Below are 24,154 nucleotides of genomic sequence, written 5' to 3' on the forward strand. Positions count from 1 at the left end.
TATTTTTCAGTGTTGTATTTGGTATTCATTTTAATTTCTTAATGTTTTTATACACAATAGTGAATATAGCATTAGATTTTTTTATGGTCAACAGTAATTGTATCAGCCGTACATCACACATAAGTGTGTATACACCTGTAGAGACAAGCAATAAATAGTCGTGACAACAAATATTAATTTTTGACGAATAGCGACCTCTTGTGTCAATTTCTCAAAACTCGTTGCTGTGGCATAGTTGCCTGGGTAATTGCCTGTTTCAATGAAGACGATTTTTCTTTTTAGTTCGTTTTTTTTTTTCATGTGGGGCTATAAAACAAAGTTCGAAAATATGTGTCTTACTGTCAGAAATCTCGTGTCAGATCAGTCTCACTTTTGTTTTTTATAATTGTGCTCTAAAGGTTATTTGATTTGTCAAACGCTATCGTTTAGGTTAACGGTCTTTAGTGTGGGCAAAGATGTTATATAAGAGAAGATAGAAATCCGTCTGTGCTTTTTTCCCCGAATAGGACATATCGCGCCTTCCTGATGTGTGAAATACAATTTTTTATTTCACATAGCTTTACAAAAAAAAAAAAAAGGACAGTAGATAATCAAATAATAAACATAACGTGCCCCTTGTATATTTCTAAAATGTGACTTTTGCTTGTTCTATTTTCCGAACGGGTAACATAGACAGCCAAGTGGCGCATGCGCGAAGAGCAACAACCGCAAAGATTCATCAACAGCATAAGGGTGCTATTAATGAGCTGAGCTCGTTTAGCAGAAGCTATGCTGCTCCAATGAGACAGAAACTAATAAACAAGTGACCATATGAAATGTTTCGGCTGAATCGTTGATAGTTGTAGAGATACACTCAGAAACCCAAACCGTTAAAAGATAAACGCGTAGTCTGATCTTCCTAGGGGTATTTAAGCAAAGACGGAAGTAAACGACGGATGACTGTTTCGCTTCGCTATTTCTGTGTCTAGCTTGAGTCGGAGCGGTTGGTTTTTCAGGAGGGAAACTTTACAAGGTTTAACGGGATTTGAGCACGATTAATTCATTTCACTTAATTAACAGAGCCAGTGCAGCCATACTGAAAGGTAGGAGTACACCTTGATTACGGAGCATGTTAATTTTGTCGTGTATTATGATATTTTACCCGCTTCAGTTTGCGCCATTTTCGCTAGTTTGGTAATGCACAAATGTGCGCCTTTTAGCTCTGGCGTTCTTTGTCTCTATTATTTAATGGGTTATGGTATGGATTATTCCTCTATAATATTTAACATCCCTGTTTTCTATTTCAGATTAGATATTATTAAGCGTTAGAAGAAAGGCAGCAATCACTTTTTCTCATCCAAAATTGTGTCCAAATCAAGTGCAATTGCGCATTTTTGTGCTGCATCAGGCCGTGTCAGACGCTAACAGCGCCAGCGCCTGTTGGGATGTAGCACGATTCTTGCGCACATGAGTTAGCTTATCAAGCTAACCGGCTAGCTTGCTAACCAAATAGCTTTTGATACTCAGTTTGAGGACGTTTGTGTTGACAATAAGTTTACACTAAAGCTCAACGAACATGAAACAAATTGAATTGTAATGTCGTTTCCTGCCCCCCTTATAGTTTTAAAACATCAGGCGCGTAAAGAGTAGAAAAAACGTATTTTTGTAGACATGTATCTCCACCAGCTAACTTGGCTAGCCCTCTTAACGTTCCAGACATGTCGATTTAAACGATACCTTTAGTCGTATTACTTGTAAGGTTGATGCAAACTGGTTAGCGTTACGGGTTAAGTGGGACAAATAATATAACATACAGTGCAACTCTACTGCTGCAAAGTTAGGAAATACTAAGCGGGCAGTTACTAATTGTTGCTGGGACCGTTTTGTTGCTTTACCTCGCTGTCATTACCTCCAAGGCATCGTTGCTATAGAGATCATTAGACATTCCAGTGGAGGGTCTAATTAGAGCTCCTAATGAGCACTGAAGTGCACGGGCAACACCGCGGTGTTTAGCCACCTCTGTAACAAGACAAGTCTGAAAAAGTGAGGACAGTCAAGCCATCTCTCATGATGCACCGTGGAAAGGTTGAGTAATATTTAACTATAATTAAATTCAGGTGACTTTAATTAATTAACTAAGTATTCACTTGTGTAGAGAGGAATGTGTATTGGAAAATCTTTACTGTTTATATACGCAACTGTAGCTGACCATTGGAACTCACTACATGGACAATGTCAGGTTTTCAACTTCTAATAGTTTGATTTTACTACTTCAGATTACTTTACAGAAGGTAAGGGCTTTCCGTTCACTGTTAGCATTTGTATTCACATTACTAGAATCAAAGAATCATATAGGAAGAGCCAAACCCCTTATTTCTGAGAGGATCTCCAGAAATCAACTTGCACTTTGTCATGCATTAATATCACTGTTTAAGTCACTTTAAAGAATGTGGTGGTTTATATCATTGTGTTTAGGGTCACAGAAACTGCCGGACGATTAGGGCAACAGCTAACGATTGTTGTTATCAGTTAATGTGACATTTTTTTCCCCATATTTTATTAATTATTTGTTTTGTACTGTCAAATTACAGAAAATGTCCATCCTGAAGCCTAATTTGCAATTTTTTAATTACTATTTTGTCAGACCAACACTCCCAAAACCCCAAGATGTTTAATTTCTAACGATGTAAAGCAGAGAAAAGCTGTGTGTATATAGCTATAGAAACTGAGATTTTTTTGCTTTAGAAGTGACCTAATTGACCATTGGTTTCATATAATTGACCTGGCATTCTCTTTCATTACAGGAGTCCACAAATCATGTCAGGCATTGCATTGAGCCGGCTTGCCCAGGAGCGCAAGGCATGGCGAAAGGATCATCCTTTTGTAAGTGGTGTCTTAGAAAATGCACCATTTCTGGCTTCTCTATGAAAGTTTTTTTTGAGCTTTCATTATGTCCAGTCTTCTAATAATAAACATCAATGTCATAACTGTTTGCACTATCCTAATCAATTTTTCAGGGATTTGTTGCTGTACCAACAAAAAATCCAGATGGAACCATGAATCTCATGAATTGGGAATGTGCTATTCCTGGCAAGAAAGGGGTAATGTACTACAGTCTATTTGCATACAGAACATCTTTGCTTTACATAGCAACTACTGCTAAATGGAACACACTGAGCTCAATAAGTCAATGACATTGCTGTAGCAGATGCGAAAGCGCACGCATGGTTTTAAATACGTTCTTTTACATAATACAACTGTAGAGGTATATCTTCCATTTCTTATTGTGTCAGCATTGATAGTGAAAGTTTCAAGGAACAAAAGGGTGTGAAAACATAATAATTCATAAGAATTCATAGTAACTGCCTAAACAGTCAGCCTTTTTTTTTTTTTTTTAATTAAACTGGAAATAATTATTAATAATAATAATAATAATAATAATAATAAGGCTATAGGAGTCATTTTGGTGGAAACTTGGGTGATTATGACATGACCTTCTGTTAAGAAGCTGATCAAGTGATTGTCTCTCCCTAGACTCCGTGGGAAGGAGGCCTGTTCAAACTGCGCATGTTGTTCAAGGATGACTATCCTTCTTCACCTCCAAAATGTGAGTTAGTGTCTGACCTGTGTCCACCGTAAACACAGTTATTGTGATTACTACCCATAGTAACTGTTATTTTGCTGTGGCAGATGCTCATAGAAAACTACCTTATTCAGTCAGTAGATGGACTTAATAACAGACACCACACAGAAAAATGCTTCGTCTGGAATGTAAAGCCAAGTGCTCAGTACAGCATATAGCATTTCCAGGCATAGTTTCTATCCTGAAGTTGGGAAGAGTAACAGTTGAGCTTGTTTGACTGCTAACTAGCAATCAGAGGAACCCCCCCATCCCCCTCACCACAGAGGGGCAACAAGTCTCGGTATTGTCTCTGCCAATGTGTCAACTTTGAAAACTCTGTGTAATGGCCAAATAAGACATCCTGTCGTGCAGTTGGCACATGGCCAAACTGAATCAGAAATCACTTCAAACATATTGAAGTATCCTTGAAAAAAAGAGTATAATTTACAGCCGAGCGCTAACTTTACCAGTCTAAAGGGGTACTTAAGGAATCTTAAGGTAACACTATAGTTAAGATAGTCATTTGTGTTCAAGATTTCTTACTAAAGCCTCGCAGGGTTGGACCCTGGCTGTGATTGAAAAGATAACCTGTGTTGTCCCCGTCACAGGAGTAGCAAATGCATTTTCTCCCACCTAATTTATGTTTGAAAGGCTTTTTAATGACTTCTAGACACTGCAAAGGTTGTTGAAGCTGATCAAAAGGCAAAGGACAGTCTCACTATTGCATACTACTCCTCAGGGGCTTGATATTCATTAATAAAGGCCAAAATTATTAGTAATTTTATCCATCCATCCATGTTTTTCATAAGATGATCTGGGTGCTAATTGGCAGCCCCACCCAGTAGGTGCTATCACACATGCATCTTTTACTGTTCATTTTACAACATTGTGCTTTTAATGATTTGGGTCTTGAATGATTTGATTGCTGATACAGAAATGGTGTTTTTTGTTTTTCAGGTAAATTTGAGCCACCACTCTTCCATCCAAATGTGTACCCATCAGGCACAGTATGCCTATCTATTCTAGAGGAGGACAAGGACTGGAGACCGGCCATCACAATAAAGCAGGTTTGGATTGCCAAATGCACTTTTGTGTGTGTGTGTGTGTGTGTGTGTGTGTGTGTGTGTGTGTGTGTGTGTGTGTGTGTGTGTGTGTGTGTGTGTGTGTGTGTGGTTTTTAGTATTTATGATAATGTGGATATTTTCAGTTATCTTGTCATAGTCATTTAAATCCTAAGTGAAGGAATGGTAAAGAAATGGAGAACAGATTTATTCCTTATAATAACATCAATTTGTCTCATTGGTTCATTTTATCCTACAGATCTTATTAGGTATCCAGGAACTCCTAAATGAGCCAAATATCCAGGATCCAGCCCAAGCAGAGGCTTACACAATCTACTGGTAAGTGATATTGGACTTCATCTCTTATCTTTTCAAACATGCTGCTGACATGTAAAATTGCTAGAAGATTCACAAAGTGAAGTGTGTCTGAATGTACAGTTATTATGTACAGTTCCAATATCAGTTTCTAGGTTGAAGCTGATGAGTAAGACTTGCACTACAATACCATAGACATCTTGAGGTACCATAGTAAAACCACAAGGAATCTACGATATCCCCCCACACAAAAAAAAGCTGATAGTTTCAGATTGGCTTTTGTTTATTGCATGCTATAACTCTGTTACAATATGGCTAAAGTAAACCTAGATCAATAGGACAGGCTTCTTAAAAATGTTAAACCATGCACTTGAGGAGACTGTCCTGAAGTATAAACAATAGTGATAGGTATAAATGCATGTTCAGGGACCTAATGACCTCGGTTAATTTTTCTGTCAATATTGTGTGCATGTGTGTGCTTAGTAAAGGTCTGGATGTGTGTTTATCTGAATGAATGCATCATGTTTCACATCTTATTTTATTCCACACTTTAACAATAAAGTGGCTGACTGTAACGCAGTATGTTTTCCAGCACAGACATAGTTTGTTTCACATCTAAAACCTACAGAACCTGTAGGTCTGTCTAATCCTGAAGATATTGTTTTTTTCAGCTTGTGCATGCAAGATAATTTGTGTGTAGATTATTACTTTAATCTTTCAAAGGGCTCCATTAAACACTGGCTAAAAGTGGTGTCTAGATTTACAGCCTGAAAAGAAATGTGACAAAAGAGAAATCTGAGAGGATTCCTGGCTTTTTTCTTCTTATTGGTCAAAATGTGATGTTATTTTATATATGACTTTATTTTATTCTTTTTACATAGTTTGAAAATACCTCTTGTTTCTGATTTGAGTAAGGGATCAGAACACCATGATAACTACAATATTTTATTTATTTATTTATTTTATTTTTTTAACCCCTTTGCAGCCAAAACAGAGTAGAATATGAAAAAAGAGTTCGAGCACAAGCCAAAAAGTTCTCCCCCTCGTAAGAGCAAAGACTTGCTCCGCTGCGGCAGAAGGAATGGGTTTAACGAGAATCACCTCCCCGCTCAGTCTCTCAATGAATGTGCTCCTCTCACATCGGGACTTGCTTAAAGACTTCTATTTAAACTCCACACATTCTGTGCCATCCGCTCTCCTCTGACCTATCATTTTTTTGTTCTTAATTGCCGGTTGGCGCATAATGCTGGGAGGGCATGGGTGCTTCAGCACCCTGGTTATTTCTTTTTAAACATTAATTGTCTTATCTGGTGCAAGGGACACAGCTCGGTACCAGTTTCATCAACTCAATGCAAGCTGGCTGTCATCAGTGTTCAAGGAAGAAAATGTCTTTTTGTTTTATTTTGCTCTTTCACAGGGTCTATTCCTTTGTTTCCCCTTTATTTTCCATAAAATTAATGTAAAATTAGCTTATTTCATTGTCAGTATTTCAACTGCTGTATAATGAATGGCACTTTTATACTGTTGTATCTCACTAGTGTCTAGATGGCTCTGTCTAATTCTCTTTCCCAGGTTTTCTATTCAGCATGCTGTAATATATGATAGAATCTGCTGCCTTGGCTGTCTTTTTTTGTTATTCAGAGTGTTTGCTATGGAATAAATAAAAATGGCCACATTGACTGAGGCAGGTAGGCTTACTTCTGTATCAGACTTAAGGTTATATGGTGCTTTGTTCATGTATGTGTTGGCGTAAATAAAACTTTCTACAAAACTTCAGCATTTTTCTTTATTACATGAGTAAAATATCCAGCAAGATCACCTTACGTTCCAGAAACAAAGAAAACTACTCAGTTATCTTGAAAAAATGAGTCAGAGCTATTTTGCTTACAGATCTGTTACACATTTGATGAAGGCAAAATGTTAAGCAATTATTTTATATCATTGACATTTTGCATAATGCTAAGGAAACATTTTACAAATAGACATGCTCACCAATTAATATCCTAATGGCTAAATACCATTGTAACGTAAAAACAAAGTAAAGCATTTACAGTAGCTGTTTGTAGCTTGAAGTAGTTGGAGTGTTCTGAAGCATTACATTTCCCCTTGTAGATGTCTGCAGTTGAACTTTTAGGCCCAACATTATTTAAAGTTTGGACTTCACACTCTTTTGTTCTCCAGTTACTACATACAATCACATCATTTTATGCTTCCTGAATGGCATCTGCTCTGATAATCCCTTGTGGGCAAAATTTTGTTGACGAGCTCCCATGGTGCTCTGCTGTGACTGGACTAGTCTGCTGGAGGGTGCTCAGTGTGCAGTATTCATTACAGTACCAGGGAGAGTCCTTCTCTAGAGATGTGTCACTGCAGAGCCAACACCCGGAGTCTCCTTCAGCAGGGCTCCCTGGCTGAGAGCTGAGGGTCAGACTCTTCAGCGAGCTCCCTGGATCTGACAATGGAGACATGGTGCTCACAGCGTAAGGGATTCCCAGGAGAGAAGTATCACAGACTGGGTCAATTATGTTACTGTATTGGCTGCCTTCCATCAACGGGTGGTGAAACCGGGGCTGACGGTCTTCCTCCGCGGCATCTGCACACTTGATCAGGGTGTCGATTTGGAGTGACGCCTCTGCTTTCAGCATGTCTGCCGAGTGTTCTTGTGTAATCACCCAGCTCTATAATTACAGTCATGATTAAGGACATCCTCGAGATAATCGTAGTATTTTATGTGACAAGCTTAACTTACCTTGAAATCTCCCTGGCAGTCACTGTATAGGTTCTGGAAATAGGGTGCTGGAGTTGGGATAAAGGAATTTTGCCTCCACCTGCATGTGTGAGGAATATAAAATTAATATATAGTGCATATTGGTTTTAGAAAATGGCATTTGCTGTACTATGGTTTGGTATTAATGAGAAGTCAAAAGCTGGAGGAGGGGCTTACTTTTGAACAGGAGCATAGCACAAAAGTAAGATGATTGGCACCATCACACATAAGAGGATGAAAACCTTCATAACCATTCCAGAAACGAATTTGTTCGGGAGATCTGTGCAGGGCAACACAGAGTGGAAGAAATTAAGAGAAGCAAGGTTGTGGGTTGAGATGCATCAAAGAGAAATGTTAAAGTCTAGAATACACGTCTGGAAAAGCTGCTTTCTCAACAGTTTTCTTCCAAGGTGTAGATGCACTTTAAGAAGCTTAGATTAGCTGCGTATAGTTCGGGAGACTCACCATTCATGGCTGACTCTGTCCTCCAGTGAACCTCAGAGGACCAGTCGCTCCACTGTCCTTTATAAAATACCTGATTAGGACTGGACCGTACTCTGGCTACATACTCAGTGTCTGGCACAAACATCTGATCATCCACAGAATAACTTGTTCTATCTGTGTTGATATCATGTGGCGTCACCTGGAGGGAAAGATGAATAGGGCGGGATTTAATGGAAGGGAGAGAAATGGCCCCCATGTGTGTCATTTTAAATTGTAAAAAAAATTCATATTATTCACGAATAATATGAGAGAAAAATGATTCAAGAATATTGCAGATCGATTGGTAAAATAATATGATATAATTAATAATCTGATGTTACAAAATAGAGCAAAATTCCAACAAAATGTTAAAAAAAAAAAAAAAACAGTTGCTGTAAAAGGATAAGAAATTGAAAGATATAATTTTGATAATTACAATTTTTTTTAATTTCTCAGTTTTTTCCATTGTCCTAGCAGATGGGACCCATAGTGCTGTCAGTCATTTCCCACCTGACGCACAGATGTAACCAATAACAGAGCTTCATTTCATTCAGGTGAGCCAGGTTTAGCACGCTGCTATTTCGCCTGGACCCGAGGAGCCCCAAAAGCTCCTGGGGGTCAGTTGGGTGTCATTTGATTAAACGCGTTATTTATATACAATATCAACTAGTTATTACTTCGTCTTGAGTTGTAGGAGATTGTCGTAATTAACAAGCAGCATGTTCGGTAGGAGCCCAACAGCAAACTTTATCCCCCAACAAGTTCATCTGGCCATGCTTGCTGGGACAGAGTGGAACAGAGCAACACAGCACCATCTTTTTGTTCTTTGTTAAATGTGTCCTTTTCTTGCAATGACAAGTCAAAATATCTGCGTTGTGAAAAACGTATGGGTCACTTAGAGTCAAAGTTTCTCATCACCCATAGTCCATCGCCACACGCACATTGATCGTGGGCACTGAAGAAGTCGCTGTGGTAGTTTCGGATCTGAAAAAGCTGTCCTGTCTGTCCTTGCCGTCACGTCTAAGCCATCTGGCATCACAGGAAGAAACCAAATTAAAAGAATACTACTTTAGGATCTCTAAAAATCTGTGAAATTATTGACAGCAGTTTGGGTCAAACCTCCCGGCACAGTGGTAAAAACGTAACAGTTGTACTAGTAACAGAATAATAGATTAAGTTCAATAAATGAAATTGAAATGCACCAGTAGTTTTCAACTTTTAACTGCCACAAACCGACTCCAGTAGACCAGAACTATTTCCCCAAAAGTTTGCGTTATTCTCTTATTCCCACCGTCATGTTGCCGTCATGTTTGTCTTCTCTTTTGAAGTAATGGAGCTGATACTTGAGGTTGTCGACAAGGTCGGTGGAAGGTCTGTATTTCTCATAGGTGCTATTCCAGGTGAAGTGGTGTTGACTTGAGTTGTGGCTAACTGAGAGGCAGCAAGGTGCGTTTGGTTTAACTGAGGAGAGGACACATTACAGACAAAAAATCATACACCAAAGGCACGAACGTGTTCTGTGACAACAGACCAAAATTTTTATGTTCCTTACTGTTTGTGAAAGGTGCATATTCGCCATCCAGCACCTTGCAGAGTTTAGATCCATCATTTTGGTTGTGACAGAGTGAGATTTCAAAGGTGTCTGTGTCCGTGAAGGTTTCTGGAAAATCATCGTCATCAGGCGTAGGATCAGATGTTTTAACAGAGCAGAAATAATCCTCACTGGTGTTTTTCAGCATACAGTTAAATGTCTCTCTGCAGGATGAGGAGAGGAGAAGCAGCAGTGAGAAACAACATTATCACATTTACGGTCATCCATCATTGATATGTGTCAGTAAAGGAAAGACTCACAGCTCATATGTTTCTGTGAAAGTGAGCCAGTAGGGGGTGTTTCCGTCTGTGTTTTCTGATGGTACCATGCTCAGGGTGCAGTTGGTGGTTGACAGGTAATCAGTCACACAGTGAAGATCGTGGTCACCTAAAAACATGTACAGGCGGTGTTTCATTTGGACTGTCAGGAGTCAGAACAGATTTGACCAAAGTCTCACTTTGTGAACATATTGTAAACCTAAACTTACCTCTAATCAGACACTGACTCTGGTTATGATTAATAAATCATTTGGTAATGCTTTTAAAAACCAATAACAAGATGTTAAAATACACACAACCAAAAAAGAACTTTAACAGATTTAAATTAAGATTCCCTTTTGCTGATGAATATCCTCTTGGTAGGTATTTATTTTTTTTATTTATCAAGAAGGGCCCCTTTCATAGACTGTTTAACTTTGTTCTGGAAGATGACTTCATACCGTCCAGTCCAAAATCCATTACTGATGACATATCATTATCATTATTATTATTACTATTACTATTATTACTTAACATTTTTAACTGCATATCTAAAATGATAAGTTTTTTGTTTATTATAAAAGTAAAAACCTTAATTAATAGATTGTTATAGGTTTTTACACATTACGATATGCCATGAACTCTCCAGTCATAAATACTGATTAAAAACATCAATCAATAGAAAGTAAGTTTCCCCATACTAAGGAGGCATGTCAGCCTCGTCACCCTGGTCCATAGCTGAGGTCCTTTCTGTTCAGATAGTCAGAAAAAAAGACAAAGAAAAAAGGCTCTGTGCAATCTAGCTGTTAGTGTATATCTTGTATTATTCTAGTTTATGAAAATACCGGCAGAGACATAACCTGCTAAAGGATCTCCCTGCAGACAGGCGATGTTGGTAGACAGGAGCAGAAACACATTCAGCTGCATCAGCTTCAGCCTTGATGTAGAGCTCCAATCCATCACACAGAGCTGTCCCAGATGTAACCTTAGCCCTGAGACGTCTCGATTAGGTCACACTGCCCTGAAGCTCTTAAAAAACTGACTAATGAAGACTGAGAGAGGGAGGTATCAGCCAGATTTTTTTTTTTTTTTTTTTTTTTTACACTGATAGTTATCACTCATGTTATTGGTAGGAGAGGATGTGTTTTTTTTAAGATGGCAGCTGTAAATGGAAAGTGTGAACAGGGCAAGGCTGCAGTTTCAGCAAACATGGTCTCATAGCACAACAACACAGTCTCTCATACTATGTGCTGAATTGTTGTCTTTTTTTATAAAATGAGGTTAAGCAATGGTACATTTTATCAGTGTCAGACCCTGTTTTAATTGCTCTAAATAGCAATCCAAATACAAATTCTGAAATGCTCTGAATCTGTAGATATTTTACCCTTCTGCTGAGATACTCTATAGTAAAATTGGGTGCATCTAAATGCTTTCTTTCATTGCCCTTGAGACGAAATCATTTATGGTAATTTACCAAATAGGCACAAAGCTGGAAGACCTTCATATCAGCACCGGTACGAGATTCATTTTGATGGGTCGATGAGCTAATAAGACAAAAATGCACATGCAATGCTGAAACAAACGTTTTCATATAAACTCCTTTCTCATGCGGCACAAACAAAATGCTCCTGTACTGTATGTCCGTCTAAACTAGAATAAACCCTCAGCGGGAAGTCTATTTGACTAATGTCTGCCAAACATTACATTCCTCAAGTCATGCAAATTTAAAATACATATAGAACAATTACACTCAAATGTCCTAAACATCACATTGTAAACTATTTTGAAAAGTAAATGATTATTGCTTAGCACTAGTCCAGGGATGTACACTTTGAACTGAATTCACACATACTAAATAACGAACGATATTGACTCACACTGAGAAATCTCAGCAATAAATGTATTTGCCGTCATATTTGTGGCTGTTGCACTGCGGCATCCGGAGAGCTACATATATTTGAAGGAAGACAATTTATTTGCCAAGATTCATGTCACACTGATTTCCCTCTCTGAATTGATATATGCCATCTGACTTATCAAAATATGTAGGATAAGACATAGTGGCGATTCTACGTGGAGTAACCTGAAAGTGGAATATGTTAATTATTATGCAACCTACCAGTGTCGTGCAACGTGTGGTGCACTGGGAGGAGATTAGCTGATGGTTGGTTGTGATTCTGTAAAAAGATAAGAGCTGACAGTGAAGCCTATATCTTCCTCTGAGGTTTGTGATTTAGGTGATTTAGAGTTAGTAAACATACTAACTTGCACACAAGCGGCACATGCATGTTGTATGCAGTGTGAAGTAATTAGCAGGTCAAGAGGAAGTCGTCAGAAACTATCTGACACTATGAGTTCAGTTCTGTTCAGGCTTTTTCAGTCTGATTAGGACAAAAAATGAATTGCAGTTTGATCCCTTTTTGCAAGACTGTTCACTTGTGGTCCAAGATGGGGCAAGGTATTGTTGATGCGTCAAGTGTTTTGCCGCGAGTGCAAGCATAGGTTAAACGCTAAGAGGGCAATACTCACAAGGCTCCATTTTTATTTAGATATAACCTGATTAGACCTCAGGACAATCTGAACAGGAAACCGGATAACTCCCATGTTAACACGCAGAGAGTCTTGTCAATGTGATAACATAGGGTTGAGTTTAAATTGGGTTTTCGCTGTCAAAAATGTCTTTGCACGTCTGATCTATTTATTCGGTTAACCAAAGAGCATGACTTATTAGCTGAAACCACAATGACTTTGTCCCCTCATGTGAAGTAGTGTGAACTCTTTATGTTGTGCAAGAGCAAAAACCCTGATATAGCTGACTCTATCTGCAAAGTGTTGCAGTTCCTCTGGATCCGATATGAGTATTTATTTATTTTTTTCAGTTTTTTAGTGCTGCGATTAAAACGTTTCCTTCTTTGTGATAAAGCCTTTAAGATGAAAGGAAACAGCTAGAGGTGTTTTGGCTTGAGAGGCCGTATAATCTGATGGATGAAGATCTGAGCGGTGGATCGCAGCAGCATAAAGTTGTATTTTTTCACTAAGTAAACAGAGGAACACGCAGTACAGTGCCAACTTTCTATATAAAAGAAATAATTCATAGACATGAAAACCTTGTATAATTAATATTTAATATTTCACTGGTAGTGTTTACACAGTTGTCCTCACTATTATAATTACACGAGTCCTTTACACATCTGGCAAATATAAAAAGAAAGACCATCAAATCAAATTGTACTAACTTAAATTACTTTGCTTCCACTTCAGTATAAAATCTGTTGTAAAATAATACTGGACCTATAAAACAAGTCTCCTCTGAAATCTAAGTCTGTGGCATTTTTTCCATATTTAGTGTATATAAGGTCTTAAAATGCGCCAGGATACAAAACATGACAAATAATCCTCTGGAAAATAAATGGGTATAGTTTTATGTTTAACTGTAAGTTTCTACCTAGATCAGGGATCTAGTTAAGCACTTGAGGCACACCAGCATTGGTCACTCACAGGCTAGTTTGCCATCAAAGGACGACAGGGTGATGGCAAAGGCTTGCAGGGCACACATGGGGAAACTGTAATCCATGGAAAAGACGTCCTCCGCTACACGTCCAAACTGCATCACTATGTAATCGTCTGGTAAAGACAGCAGGAGGGCAGGCGATGGATGATGGGGAAGTTGGGAAGGGAGAAAAGACAGCCATTTACCTCGTGGTTGTTCAGAGAAGAAGAGAGACAATAAGTCAGTCACATCTTACCGTTGTCAGGGTGGATGATCTGGAAGTTTTTGACAGAGGCCTGGGTGACACGCCCGTGGAAGTTAAGCACATAAGACTGAGTCTGTTCGTTCCAGCTCGGGGATTTGTTCACCAGGGTGACCAGTTTGTCTGTGTTGCCGTTTGCATGGCGGACCAGTAGACTTTCAAGATCCTGAGGCAAAATGAAATTTCAGCTCATCTGAAATATTTCAAACTTACCCTACATCATCACAGATTTTATAATCTTAGGATATTTTTTCATCATACATTTTTTGGACGAATGGACACTCGTTCATCGTTCTCCAGCATGCCAGGGATGATCACCGTCATTTTCCTGGGACCCTTGAAGCCCAGCACATTTGTCTCCTGGAACATGATTGACGGTTGTGTTACAGATTTTGTTTTTTTCGTACTTGATGTATCTTGGGACATATACGTGGGATTTTTATTTGGCCTCACATAGAAAATTGCTGCCAGCTCTTGCCGCACTGATTCACACTCTTTGATGAAGGGCTTTTTCTCTGGGTTTTCTCCTCCATCATAGACTGTGAACTTTGTACCCAGAATATTGGCCCTGAAACAGATTGATCTTATAAGATACAGGATCTGAAATCATCTATCAGGTGTCAACTTTGCCAAAATTAAGAATAGCATCCTTGGGTTATATTCACTTCTATGTAAAATTAGCAAACGAATCCCTTGTTCCCTTGTTTTTCTTCCCTGTGAAATGCTATATAATGCTTGACTTCAGCATGAATTGCATCGCAGAATTTGCTGGAACATGAAAAGTTTTGGTTACAGAGTTTTTTATAGTTAGGGTTGTGTCTACTGGCTCACTGGCAGGGCTTACTGGGACACTCAAATGGAACAGAAACTTGATGCCCAGGTTTGATAGTGACTGTTTAAGCTTGGTGACAGAGCATTTTCAATGTTATCTAAAGGGGTTTTAAAAGACTTTCATCATCCCGATGTCAGAGAATTTTGCAACAACAAAGGGAAGCCCAGTAATTCTTTATCTGAAGTGACGACACAAAGGTCACCAACATGTAGTTTGTAGATTATACCAGAAGGAAATCAGTATCACAAATGAAATATTTTCAGAAAGTAAAAAATGAAAGAAAGTTATACCTGAGTTTTCCTATGTAGCAGTTTGTGTCTCTGGATAGATTTGTTGCGTCAGTCGAGATGAGATAGTTGGATGTTTTACACTTCTTCCTTTTTCTGCCGGCCATCAGAAACACCTTGGTGGTGGCACAGTGAACAACAAATTGAAGAAGAAGGAGAGGAGAAGTTTGATAGAGACATGACAGCTCCAGAAAGGAAGATATTATTATTAGAGCTCAAATCTAATCATGCACAATGATTTGGTTCAAATTCTGAATGTACCGACCCTCTTTCCGTCCTCCTTCTCCATGTGGAGGTAGTAAGTCGGGTAAATGCCCTTCTCCATACCTCTTCTGTCCCTGGTGACCCTGCACTGGATCGTTACGTCTCTGGGAGCAGGACGCAAAGCAAACTTCTCTAGATCCTCTACTGACATTGGAGAAGTTGACTGAAATCAGAAAGAGTGAGAAGGATTTCACCACACCTCTGCATCACTTTCTGTGACAGATCAAAATAAGGGGCATACTTGCCTAATTTGCTTTAGACAATATACTAGTAATATATACTATATATACTACTACATTTTTCCAAATAATGTCTCACTCTTTCATTATATTCACTGCCTGAAGATGAACTCTCCCTGTAGTTGGAGTTAAGCGAAGCTAGACTCAGGTTAGTTTTCTCTCCCTTTTTTGTCTTTTTTTCCTTTTTCTCCTTTTCTTGGACTTCCTCGTCTTTGCTCTCGTCACTTATTTGGCACCTGGCTGTGGAGATAAAACATGAAGGATTGTTCTTGACAACGACTTAACAGTATTATTGATCAGGGGCCTGGGATCACTGGGCCAGATGCTCACTCACATGTGTCCAGTTGTTTTTTCCACTTTGGTGACTGAGGGACAGGCCTCTCGGAGCCGTCTTCCTCTTCATCGTCACTTTCATCGCGTTTATTCTTCTTTGGACTTGCCACCTCCACCACGGACTCTATCTCCTGAGTTGAAGCATCCTGGAAGTGTGTTTCTGCAAAAGAGGAGACACTTAAATGCTGTGAAAGCTAAGTAGCATAATGTTAGATCTTAATGAGAGCACTGAAAGTAAGTAAAAATGTTTTGAACTCTAGATACTGTACATAGTTTACTATGCTGACTGCCGATGTCTAAATAATGAGATCACAAACACCGATGTTACTTTTACGCTCTTTTTTGGTTGTCTTGTTTGTCTTCCGTGTGTCTTCAGATTCTTTCACTTTGTCCTTCTTCTTTGTTTTTTTCTCCTTTTTTTCCTTGTCTTTGTCCTTTTCTTTCTCCTTTTCCTCGCTCTCTTCCACCTCTGAAAAATCAGTGAGTTGCTGATGAATAATTTAGTAAAGCAAAGTGTCTGCCAGCTTTACATTAGCACACATGAAAAAACAGAACATGCACACACACTTGCAGAGTTCCAGACCATCTGGGGCCCTAAAGTTACATGTACATGTCTTACGTTTGGCTTTTTCTTTTTTCACATCTTTCTTCTTTGTCTTTTTTCCCTCCACCTGGGCATCGTTCTCCATGTCACACTTCACCTCAGGCTCTTTGTCAATTTCCAAGTTCATTTTCTTGGGAGTAACCGGCTTCTCTGAAGGCATCTCGTCTAGCGTCATACTTGCCGTCATATCGCATTCACCCAATGTGATTTCATCCAATGGGTTATCATGGGCATGTTCAACTTGATCTCCAGGATAAAAACAAACACAGAAAAGACACTTATATTTAATATTATTTAAGAAACTGAACATAACAGCACAGAAAATTAAAATCACATTTTCTATAAACAATAGTCTGCAGTTCTTCTGCTACATAAAATAATAAAATTATTCTAAGACTAACCACTCAGGGAAGTGTTGCTCAGGGACTGGCTGATCAGCAGAGGTGTTTCATCAGAGCGGGCAACTTTGTGCTTTCGGTTCTTTTGGCGAGTGTCCCGATTGGCCGTCACCATTTGAGAATCGGCCCTCTTCTTTTGCTGCTTTTTCATCAAAAGGGTTCGCTGTGGCAGAATGAGTATTAGATTTCATTCAAGCTGTCAACTCTGTCTCCACACAAGAAAATAGTGCTTTGTATCTCTTTAAATTCCCCGCTACAGTGATACCTTGAATTAGTTTTCTCTCCCTTTTTTGTCTTTTTTTCCTTTTTCTCCTTTTCTTGGACTTCCTCGTCTTTGCTCTCGTCACTTATTTGGCACCTGGCTGTGGAGATAAAACATGAAGGATTGTTCTTGACAACGACTTAACAGTATTATTGATCAGGGGCCTGGGATCACTGGGCCAGATGCTCACTCACATGTGTCCAGTTGTTTTTTCCACTTTGGTGACTGAGGGACAGGCCTCTTGGAGCCGTCTTCCTCTTCATCGTCACTTTCATCGCGTTTATTCTTCTTTGGACTTGCCACCTCCACCACGGACTCTATCTCCTGAGTTGAAGCATCCTGGAAGTGTGTTTCTGCAAAAGAGGAGACACTTAAATGCTGTGAAAGCTAAGTAGCATAATGTTAGATCTTAATGAGAGCACTGAAAGTAGGTAAAAATGTTTTGAACTCTAGATACTGTACATAGTTTACTATGCTGACTGCCGATGTCTAAATAATGAGATCACAAACACCGATGTTACTTTTACGCTCTTTTTTGGTTGTCTTGTTTGTCTTCCGTGTGTCTTCAGATTCTTTCACTTTGTCCTTCTTCTTTGTTTTTTTCTCCTTTTTTTCCTTGTCTTTGTCCTTTTCTTTCTCCTTTTCCTCGCTCTCTTCCACCTCTGAAAAATCAGTGAGTTGCTGATGAATAATTTAGTAAAGCAAAGTGTCTCCCAGCTTTACATTAGCACACATGAAAAAACAGAACATGCACACACACTTGCAGAGTTCCAGACCATCTGGGGCCCTAAAGTTACATGTACATGTCTTACGTTTGGCTTTTTCTTTTTTCACATCTTTCTTCTTTGTCTTTTTTCCCTCCACCTGGGCATCGTTCTCCACGTCACACTTCACCTCAGGCTCTTTGTCAATTTCCAAGTTCATTTTCTTGGGAGTAACCGGCTTCTCTGAAGGCATCTCCTCTAGCGTCATACTTGCCGTCATATCGCATTCACCCAATGTGATTTCATCCAATGGGTTATCATGGGCATGTTCAACTTGATCTCCAGGATAAAAACAAACACAGAAAAGACACTTATATTTAATATTATTTAAGAAACTGAACATAACAGCACAGAAAATTAAAATCACATTTTCTATAAACAATAGTCTGCAGTTCTTCTGCTACATAAAATAATAAAATTATTCTAAGACTAACCACTCAGGGAAGTGTTGCTCAGGGACTGGCTGATCAGCAGAGGTGTTTCATCAGAGCGGGCAACTTTGTGCTTTCGGTTCTTTTGGCGAGTGTCCCGATTGGCCGTCACCATTTGAGAATCGGCCCTCTTCTTTTGCTGCTTTTTCATCAAAAGGGTTCGCTGTGGCAGAATGAGTATTAGATTTCATTCAAGCTGTCAACTCTGTCTCCACACAAGAAAATAGTGCTTTGTATCTCTTTAAATTCACCGCTACAGTGATACCTTGAATTAGTTTTTCTCTCAAGAAACTTGAACTTCAGAAAAGACTTGTGCAGTTTTCTCACTTTCAGTGGGTGATCTTTCCACTTTCAGAGCTTTTTTTTCCTCATACTTGTTTACAGTATTGTTGTTTAGGTGGTAAGCTGTACAAAAGTGCAGCCAAGGCCTTTCATTGCATTTGAAGGCACTGCTGCTTTTTTTGATGCATATGAAAGCTTATCTAATCTAAGCCAATCATCTAAGCGATATAGTTCTGTTCTGATAATTCACTACATAAGGTGTTTGGATGTTATTCTGGGGTAATGTAGATAAATATTTGTAATGTAAGTTATATTGGTTAGGTATATTGGTTATTTAACTACACACAACTAAAGATAATGAGACAACTGATAATGGATGCTAGATTTGAAATAAAGGGGCCCATGCATCATTGTTGCTGTCTAATTACTACCACTATTAATAGTGGTAGTAATTAATTTAAGAGTAGTAATATTAGGCTACTAAAGCTAGTATTGGTATTAGTACTTATACTAGTGATTATCCGCTGATCATTCTGGTATAAGGTATTTATATAGCACTCCACTGGATGTAAGCCAGTAGCTCACATTCTGTGGCGTATAAACAAGGCTGTGAGACTTAAAGTTGAGCTGTAGCTCGGCTCAGCAGGTGGTTTTGACAGAGGTAGCCATGACCTCATGGGCGTCCTGTAAGTCCTATTTCTTCGCGAAGCCCTGTCTCACTTTTAACCACTCGTTAGCTAAACTGAACACGGAATACGCTCCGCTCTTTGCTCCACCGTCAACATGGACTACGATGATTATATTTATCCTACATATACAGTATGTTTTTGATAATGAGACACGGCTAAAACCCTACCAACACCAAAGCGTCATCTCATTGTAGGTTATCTGCTTGGAGTGCCTTATAATTCTTGCACCAGTTTGAAATAAACAAAAACATATCCGGGCTATTTCGTGCCCAAACTACGTCAAATACTTATCAACCTTGTTTCTTTACCTGGTTGTCCAGCTTCTGTTGTCGTATGTCTTGGTCCTCCATGTCTGAGCAAAGACTCTCTGCTATTTAAATCTTAATAGTAGATAATTAAGGATATTTCAAAACAACAGATGAAATCCGGCATCAAAGTTCTGTGTGAGAAAAAGGTTCAGTGACAAAGGGGGGGAAAAAAAACCACACAGAGCAATTAAAAACGGTGCTTGATTGTGCCACCATGCTCCATCTGACAGTCTGTCCACCTGCATGTAGCAGAAGGCAAAGTGGATTAAAAGGGGATAATGCTCTTAAACTGCCCTGCACAGCCCAGTCAGTGTGGACAGGCAGTCTCCGGGGCAAGGCAAGCCTCCCATGGCTGCTCTATGGGGACGCTAAGGGGCCCGCGCATGTTACAGCTGAAACGTGAGAGGGGACAAACAGGAAGGTGGCGCTTTGCTCCTGTCCCTCCATTTGCCGCGAGTCGGCAGCCGGCGTCACTTACTGGGGCGCAAGCAGTCGAACACGGAAGCCGCAGCAGCCGCCACAGAGAGCCCCAGCGCTTCCGAGGCCCGGCCACTGTGCCTCACCGGGCCGTACCTTCACACAGGATGTCACCCGGAGAGCCGTTACAATCAGCCAAACGTCCGGGAAGCCGTAACACAAGCACACCGCTTAGACGTTGGCTACTCGGCGAGGGTTATCTCGTTGCCGTGGTTACGGCTTTAATCAGAAAATAACTTCGTGATGACTTTGTGCCCTTACTACGTTATTAGTTCATCTGCGGCAGAGAGCTCGTCTTTGCTTGCTCTGTTCTAATCCGCTTCAGTACGCTGATGATGCGTTATGTTTTTGCCGTTTTATTCCTATCGTCGCACGCGCAATTGATGTCTTTTAAGTGCATTTTTAAGACCTTTGCGTAATTTACAGCAGGCTTTTTGCAATGCGGTGTAGTTTAATAGACGGTGTTGATGAAGTGGAGAGGATGAGGGAGACTCCGCTGACACCGTCTTGATTGCATATAAAGGTGTATTACAAAGAAGTACAGCGTCAAGTCACGCATCTGCAGCTCCGCTCGTGAGCGGGTGTGCAGCCGATGAACCACTCTGAAAATCCGTCTTGACCACCGACTCTTAAATAAGGCGGTGGTTTTCCTGAAAACTGTCACTGGCGTATGGTTTCAATCACAAAGCATAAACTTTCTTTTCCAAACTGCGAGGCACCCTCTGAGGACCTTTGACCTAGGGCCTCTATGTAAACACAGCTCTACATAAATACACATGCACCTCAGTGGCCAGGCCTGATACCCAAAGTTACGTAAAGTAAGGCTGAAATAGTAGTAGTAATGGTATACTAGTAGTAGTTAATGTAGTGGTATAGTCTAGGCTACTAATAGTGATGATATGGTAGGCTAGTTGCAGAATAGTAATAGCATTAGTTGGTTATTGTAATAGCTGTATGTAATAGTAAATAGCAGTAAAGGTAATAGTATAATTTGCCATTGATTTACTGATGCTTATTAGGTCGGATTTTTACCTTTTTTATTTTTTTTCACATGTATCTCAGTTATAAGTTCTAAACAATTATAACAAACGTGTTTGCTTGCATCGTGTTCCGTCGTTTTTATTAGTAGAAGTAGCCGTATATACATTTTACATGATGTTTTATTTGTATATTCGAGTGTTTTGTGATGGACTAAAAATATGTTTACTGTTCTGACAGTACTTTTTTCCCTGTGGTTAGGCCTAATAACACCCAAAGTCACGTATGGTTGTAGTAGTGATGCTATTAGTAGTAGTAAATGTAGTAATATAGTGTAGGCCACTAATGGTCTTGACTATTAGAGAAAACACTAAACATTTCAAGTTGTTTTTTCTTTTTTTACTGTATTTTTTCAGGGTTTTATATACACGTTAATATAGGCATTTTTACACACACGTTATATATGTCTTTTTTATTTTTCCTGCTTTATGGTTTATTGTTTATTCTTTAATCTTTTAAAATGAATTTTATATAGCTATTTTATTTTGTGTAGTGCATGATTCTGTGCGACGCGCTAAACCGGAAAAAGAAAAAAAGAGGGATATTGTTGCTAGGATACAAGGAGGCAGCCAAACAAGAAATGATCCAGCTTCATTGTAGCCCGTTTTGGTCAATTTAAGGTTTCGTATACAAATACTTTTACATGGTTAAAAAAAACCCCAAACCCAATTGGTAACTATCGTTTTTTAAGTAGAAAATATATATTTGACAAGCGTGTTGTGTGTATGTTGTTTATGACAGAATCAAACCACGTCAGTCGCAGTTCTGTTTTTCAGCGGTCAACTCCTGCAGTTTGCTCATTTTATCATAGAATTCGGCTAGAGAAAATAAAAAATGGATACGAAAATAAAGGTAGACTCCACAAGTATTTGTCGTTTACTGGAGGCCACTATTATTCTGCTCTTTAGTATTTCCTCGTAATGCACTGCATATGAAGCAAGCACTGTTTTGTTCTTTAGGTACAACAGGCCCTCAAAGCTAAAGTGATGCTCTGGTGAGCGATTTGTCTACAGTCCAGATTATGTTCATTTCGATTGCTTGCTGCTTCATTTGCGCCTTGCGTGGCTAAAAGTCGTGTCTAACCTTGAATCCATTACCTGGGTGTTTTCAGGACAGATGTAAACTACCACGACATGGAGGAGATCGACAACATGCAGTCAATTCCCGACCTGGAGAGGTTTCTGCCCGTTTATAACCAGAAAAACATCTACTTATACGCAAACCCACACACACACACACACACACACACACAACACTGACTTTATTTTTCTGTCACCCTTCTCCTCTGTGACAGTGTTTTATGCAACGTGCTTGGAGTTTACCTTCCTGAACCAAAAAGAGGAGTTCTGCTGGAGTTGTATGTCCAGACTGTGCTTTTTTGCAGAGAGTGCAGCTTCAAAAAGGAACAAACTTCTGCTCTGCTGTCCATCATCAAGTCCATTCATGAGGCTAACATAGGTAAGTAAAGTCAGAAGATTATCACAGCTTTGTAGTTAGAAGTTTGAGATGGAACTGACTTTAAACATGGATGATTTGTGAAATCAAAAAAGTATGACCTGCCTCTTCAGCTGGCAATTATGTGACACAAGTCTGTCAAGACCATAACTAATTCAATATTTAGATAAGAAGACATGATACAATATATACTGTAGTCTATATTGATTTTAATACATTTCCAACCCAAGTCTCTACTGAATAAAATTGTTACTGGAGTCAGACTTGAGGTCACTGACTTATACCTCTGTTGCTGTGAAAATATTGCAGGTTAATTTGTTCAGGTGGTTAATTTAAATGTTCTTTAACTTTATGTGGGTTGTGTTTGAAACTCCTTTCTTGCAGAAACACCACTCAACAACATAGAACAGTGTTATGGATACTGCAAAGAGCTGCTGCTCTGTCACTCAGTCAGGGTGTGCACAACAATCAGAAGTCTATTCTACTCACAATATCATTTTAAAACCCATACGTTTCCATTGTTGTAAAGTTTTCTGCTTTTCATCCCGATGTCTCTGTCTCTGTCCACTACAGCGACCTCCCTTTAGTATCAACCTCTTCAGCTCTAAGGAGGTGAACTGTATCTTTAAGTACATCCAAAACAGCTATATGAGACACTACAAACTCTACAAATATATCTTCACTCCTCAAGTAAGAGTAGGAAATTTGTTTTTTGTTATTGTTTCAAGCAAGTTCTGCTACTCTTCTTTGTTTTTAAAGTTGAATCGTGTTTTTTTTTTTCCACCATTGTTTAACAGGTTAAACTTGATTTGTCTTTGACCTACTCGGGGATCCCAGACCATGAGGATTCTTCTGCTCCAGGTAATGATTACAGTTTTTGTAGCACAAAAGTTCTAGGGTGGCATGGAAAAGGCTTAAAAAGGTTTTAAAAACATTTTACGTTCTACCTCGAACTAAGTAAAAGCAATTTAAAAATCAAAGAAACAAGCTGAAGGGGAAAGTTCTGAAACTGTAAAGGAGCAGAGTAAGACAAGGGACAACATAATGTTAGTAGATATTAAACTTTTCAATTCGTAATGAAAATGACAACCTCGTAATAAGATACCTCAAATCTAAGAACTTCGTAGTTTCTGAAGATCCAGAAATAATACTACACATAACTGTTCAATTTTATGTTGGTTTACAGAGAGAACAGAATATTCTTGAAATTTTGTTCCTTTGACCAGATTTATTAATAGTTTTAAGTACTTTTTTGCATTTTGAAAATGTGATGGAAGAAGGAGCAGAAGCTTTACCAAAGAAAGACAGTTCTCCTGAAACAAATGAAACATCCATCACGGACGCAGAGGAAACCACACTCGGTAGGATCACATATCATAGCAGGACTGAGTTTAACTGTGCAGAAATAACTTTTGTAGTCAAATGAACTGCAAATTGTGTTTTGTAACTGACTCATTTGCTCACTTTCAGGTCCCGCTTCAGCTATGAAGGCACTGATAGAGAAAGAAGTCAGAGAGCAGATGATGCTTTTGTCTGGACAACTAGATCAGCGAATTAAAGAAATTGCAGATCAGTACAACCGCGCATTAGATTCTCCACAGCCCAACCACAAGGCCAAAAAATAATAGATCATGAAAGTTTGGTTTGGCTTTTCCAGTCAAACA

The 24,154-nt window shown here is 39.1% G+C and overlaps 4 protein-coding genes across 6 annotated transcripts; 2 read left to right on the forward strand and 2 right to left on the reverse strand.

Moving 5' to 3' along the window:
- The first annotated feature begins 755 nt into the window (after positions 1-755).
- Positions 756-6,753, forward strand: ube2ib (ubiquitin-conjugating enzyme E2Ib). Of its 3 annotated transcripts, none has more exons than XM_040135239.1 (7): positions 756-1,082; positions 2,784-2,862; positions 2,997-3,080; positions 3,514-3,586; positions 4,559-4,668; positions 4,922-5,001; positions 5,963-6,753. In XM_040135239.1, exons 2-7 carry the CDS (start codon positions 2,797-2,799, stop codon positions 6,024-6,026), a joined length of 477 nt encoding a protein of 158 aa, XP_039991173.1. In that variant the 5' UTR covers positions 756-1,082; positions 2,784-2,796; the 3' UTR covers positions 6,027-6,753. The 3 variants fall into 3 exon arrangements, with proteins under 3 accessions (XP_039991173.1, XP_039991176.1, XP_039991174.1); XM_040135242.1 differs by lacking the exon at positions 756-1,082 and adding an exon at positions 1,428-2,064; XM_040135240.1 differs by lacking the exon at positions 756-1,082 and adding an exon at positions 2,150-2,270.
- A 4-nt stretch (positions 6,754-6,757) lies between these two features.
- Positions 6,758-16,546, reverse strand: LOC120794700. The gene is made up of 17 exons (XM_040135952.1): positions 16,454-16,546; positions 16,111-16,195; positions 15,784-15,942; positions 15,529-15,689; positions 15,212-15,373; positions 14,950-15,062; positions 14,281-14,395; positions 14,089-14,187; positions 13,822-13,993; positions 13,574-13,699; positions 10,079-10,205; positions 9,780-9,982; positions 9,519-9,688; positions 8,210-8,387; positions 7,922-8,024; positions 7,727-7,805; positions 6,758-7,655 (listed from the first exon to the last, which is right to left on the reverse strand). The coding sequence occupies exons 1-17, from the start codon at positions 16,544-16,546 to the stop codon at positions 7,182-7,184; spliced, it is 2,619 nt and encodes an 872-aa protein (XP_039991886.1). The 3' UTR covers positions 6,758-7,181.
- A 388-nt stretch (positions 16,547-16,934) lies between these two features.
- On the reverse strand, positions 16,935-19,562 carry LOC120794701 (histone-lysine N-methyltransferase, H3 lysine-79 specific-like). The gene is made up of 7 exons (XM_040135954.1): positions 19,521-19,562; positions 18,245-18,404; positions 17,911-18,089; positions 17,568-17,727; positions 17,241-17,399; positions 17,050-17,146; positions 16,935-16,947 (listed from the first exon to the last, which is right to left on the reverse strand). The coding sequence occupies exons 1-7, from the start codon at positions 19,560-19,562 to the stop codon at positions 16,935-16,937; spliced, it is 810 nt and encodes a 269-aa protein (XP_039991888.1).
- Positions 19,563-21,824: 2,262 nt separating this feature from the next.
- Positions 21,825-24,139, forward strand: ccdc189 (coiled-coil domain containing 189). The gene is made up of 9 exons (XM_040135829.1): positions 21,825-21,887; positions 21,995-22,029; positions 22,147-22,212; positions 22,330-22,493; positions 22,875-22,945; positions 23,064-23,180; positions 23,288-23,351; positions 23,768-23,851; positions 23,961-24,139. The coding sequence occupies exons 1-9, from the start codon at positions 21,870-21,872 to the stop codon at positions 24,113-24,115; spliced, it is 774 nt and encodes a 257-aa protein (XP_039991763.1). The 5' UTR covers positions 21,825-21,869; the 3' UTR covers positions 24,116-24,139.
- Positions 24,140-24,154: the final 15 nt, after the last annotated feature.

Source organism: Xiphias gladius, chromosome 9 (genome assembly GCF_016859285.1).
Source record: "Xiphias gladius isolate SHS-SW01 ecotype Sanya breed wild chromosome 9, ASM1685928v1, whole genome shotgun sequence".
In the NCBI taxonomy this organism is placed as follows: Eukaryota; Metazoa; Chordata; class Actinopteri; order Istiophoriformes; family Xiphiidae; genus Xiphias; species Xiphias gladius.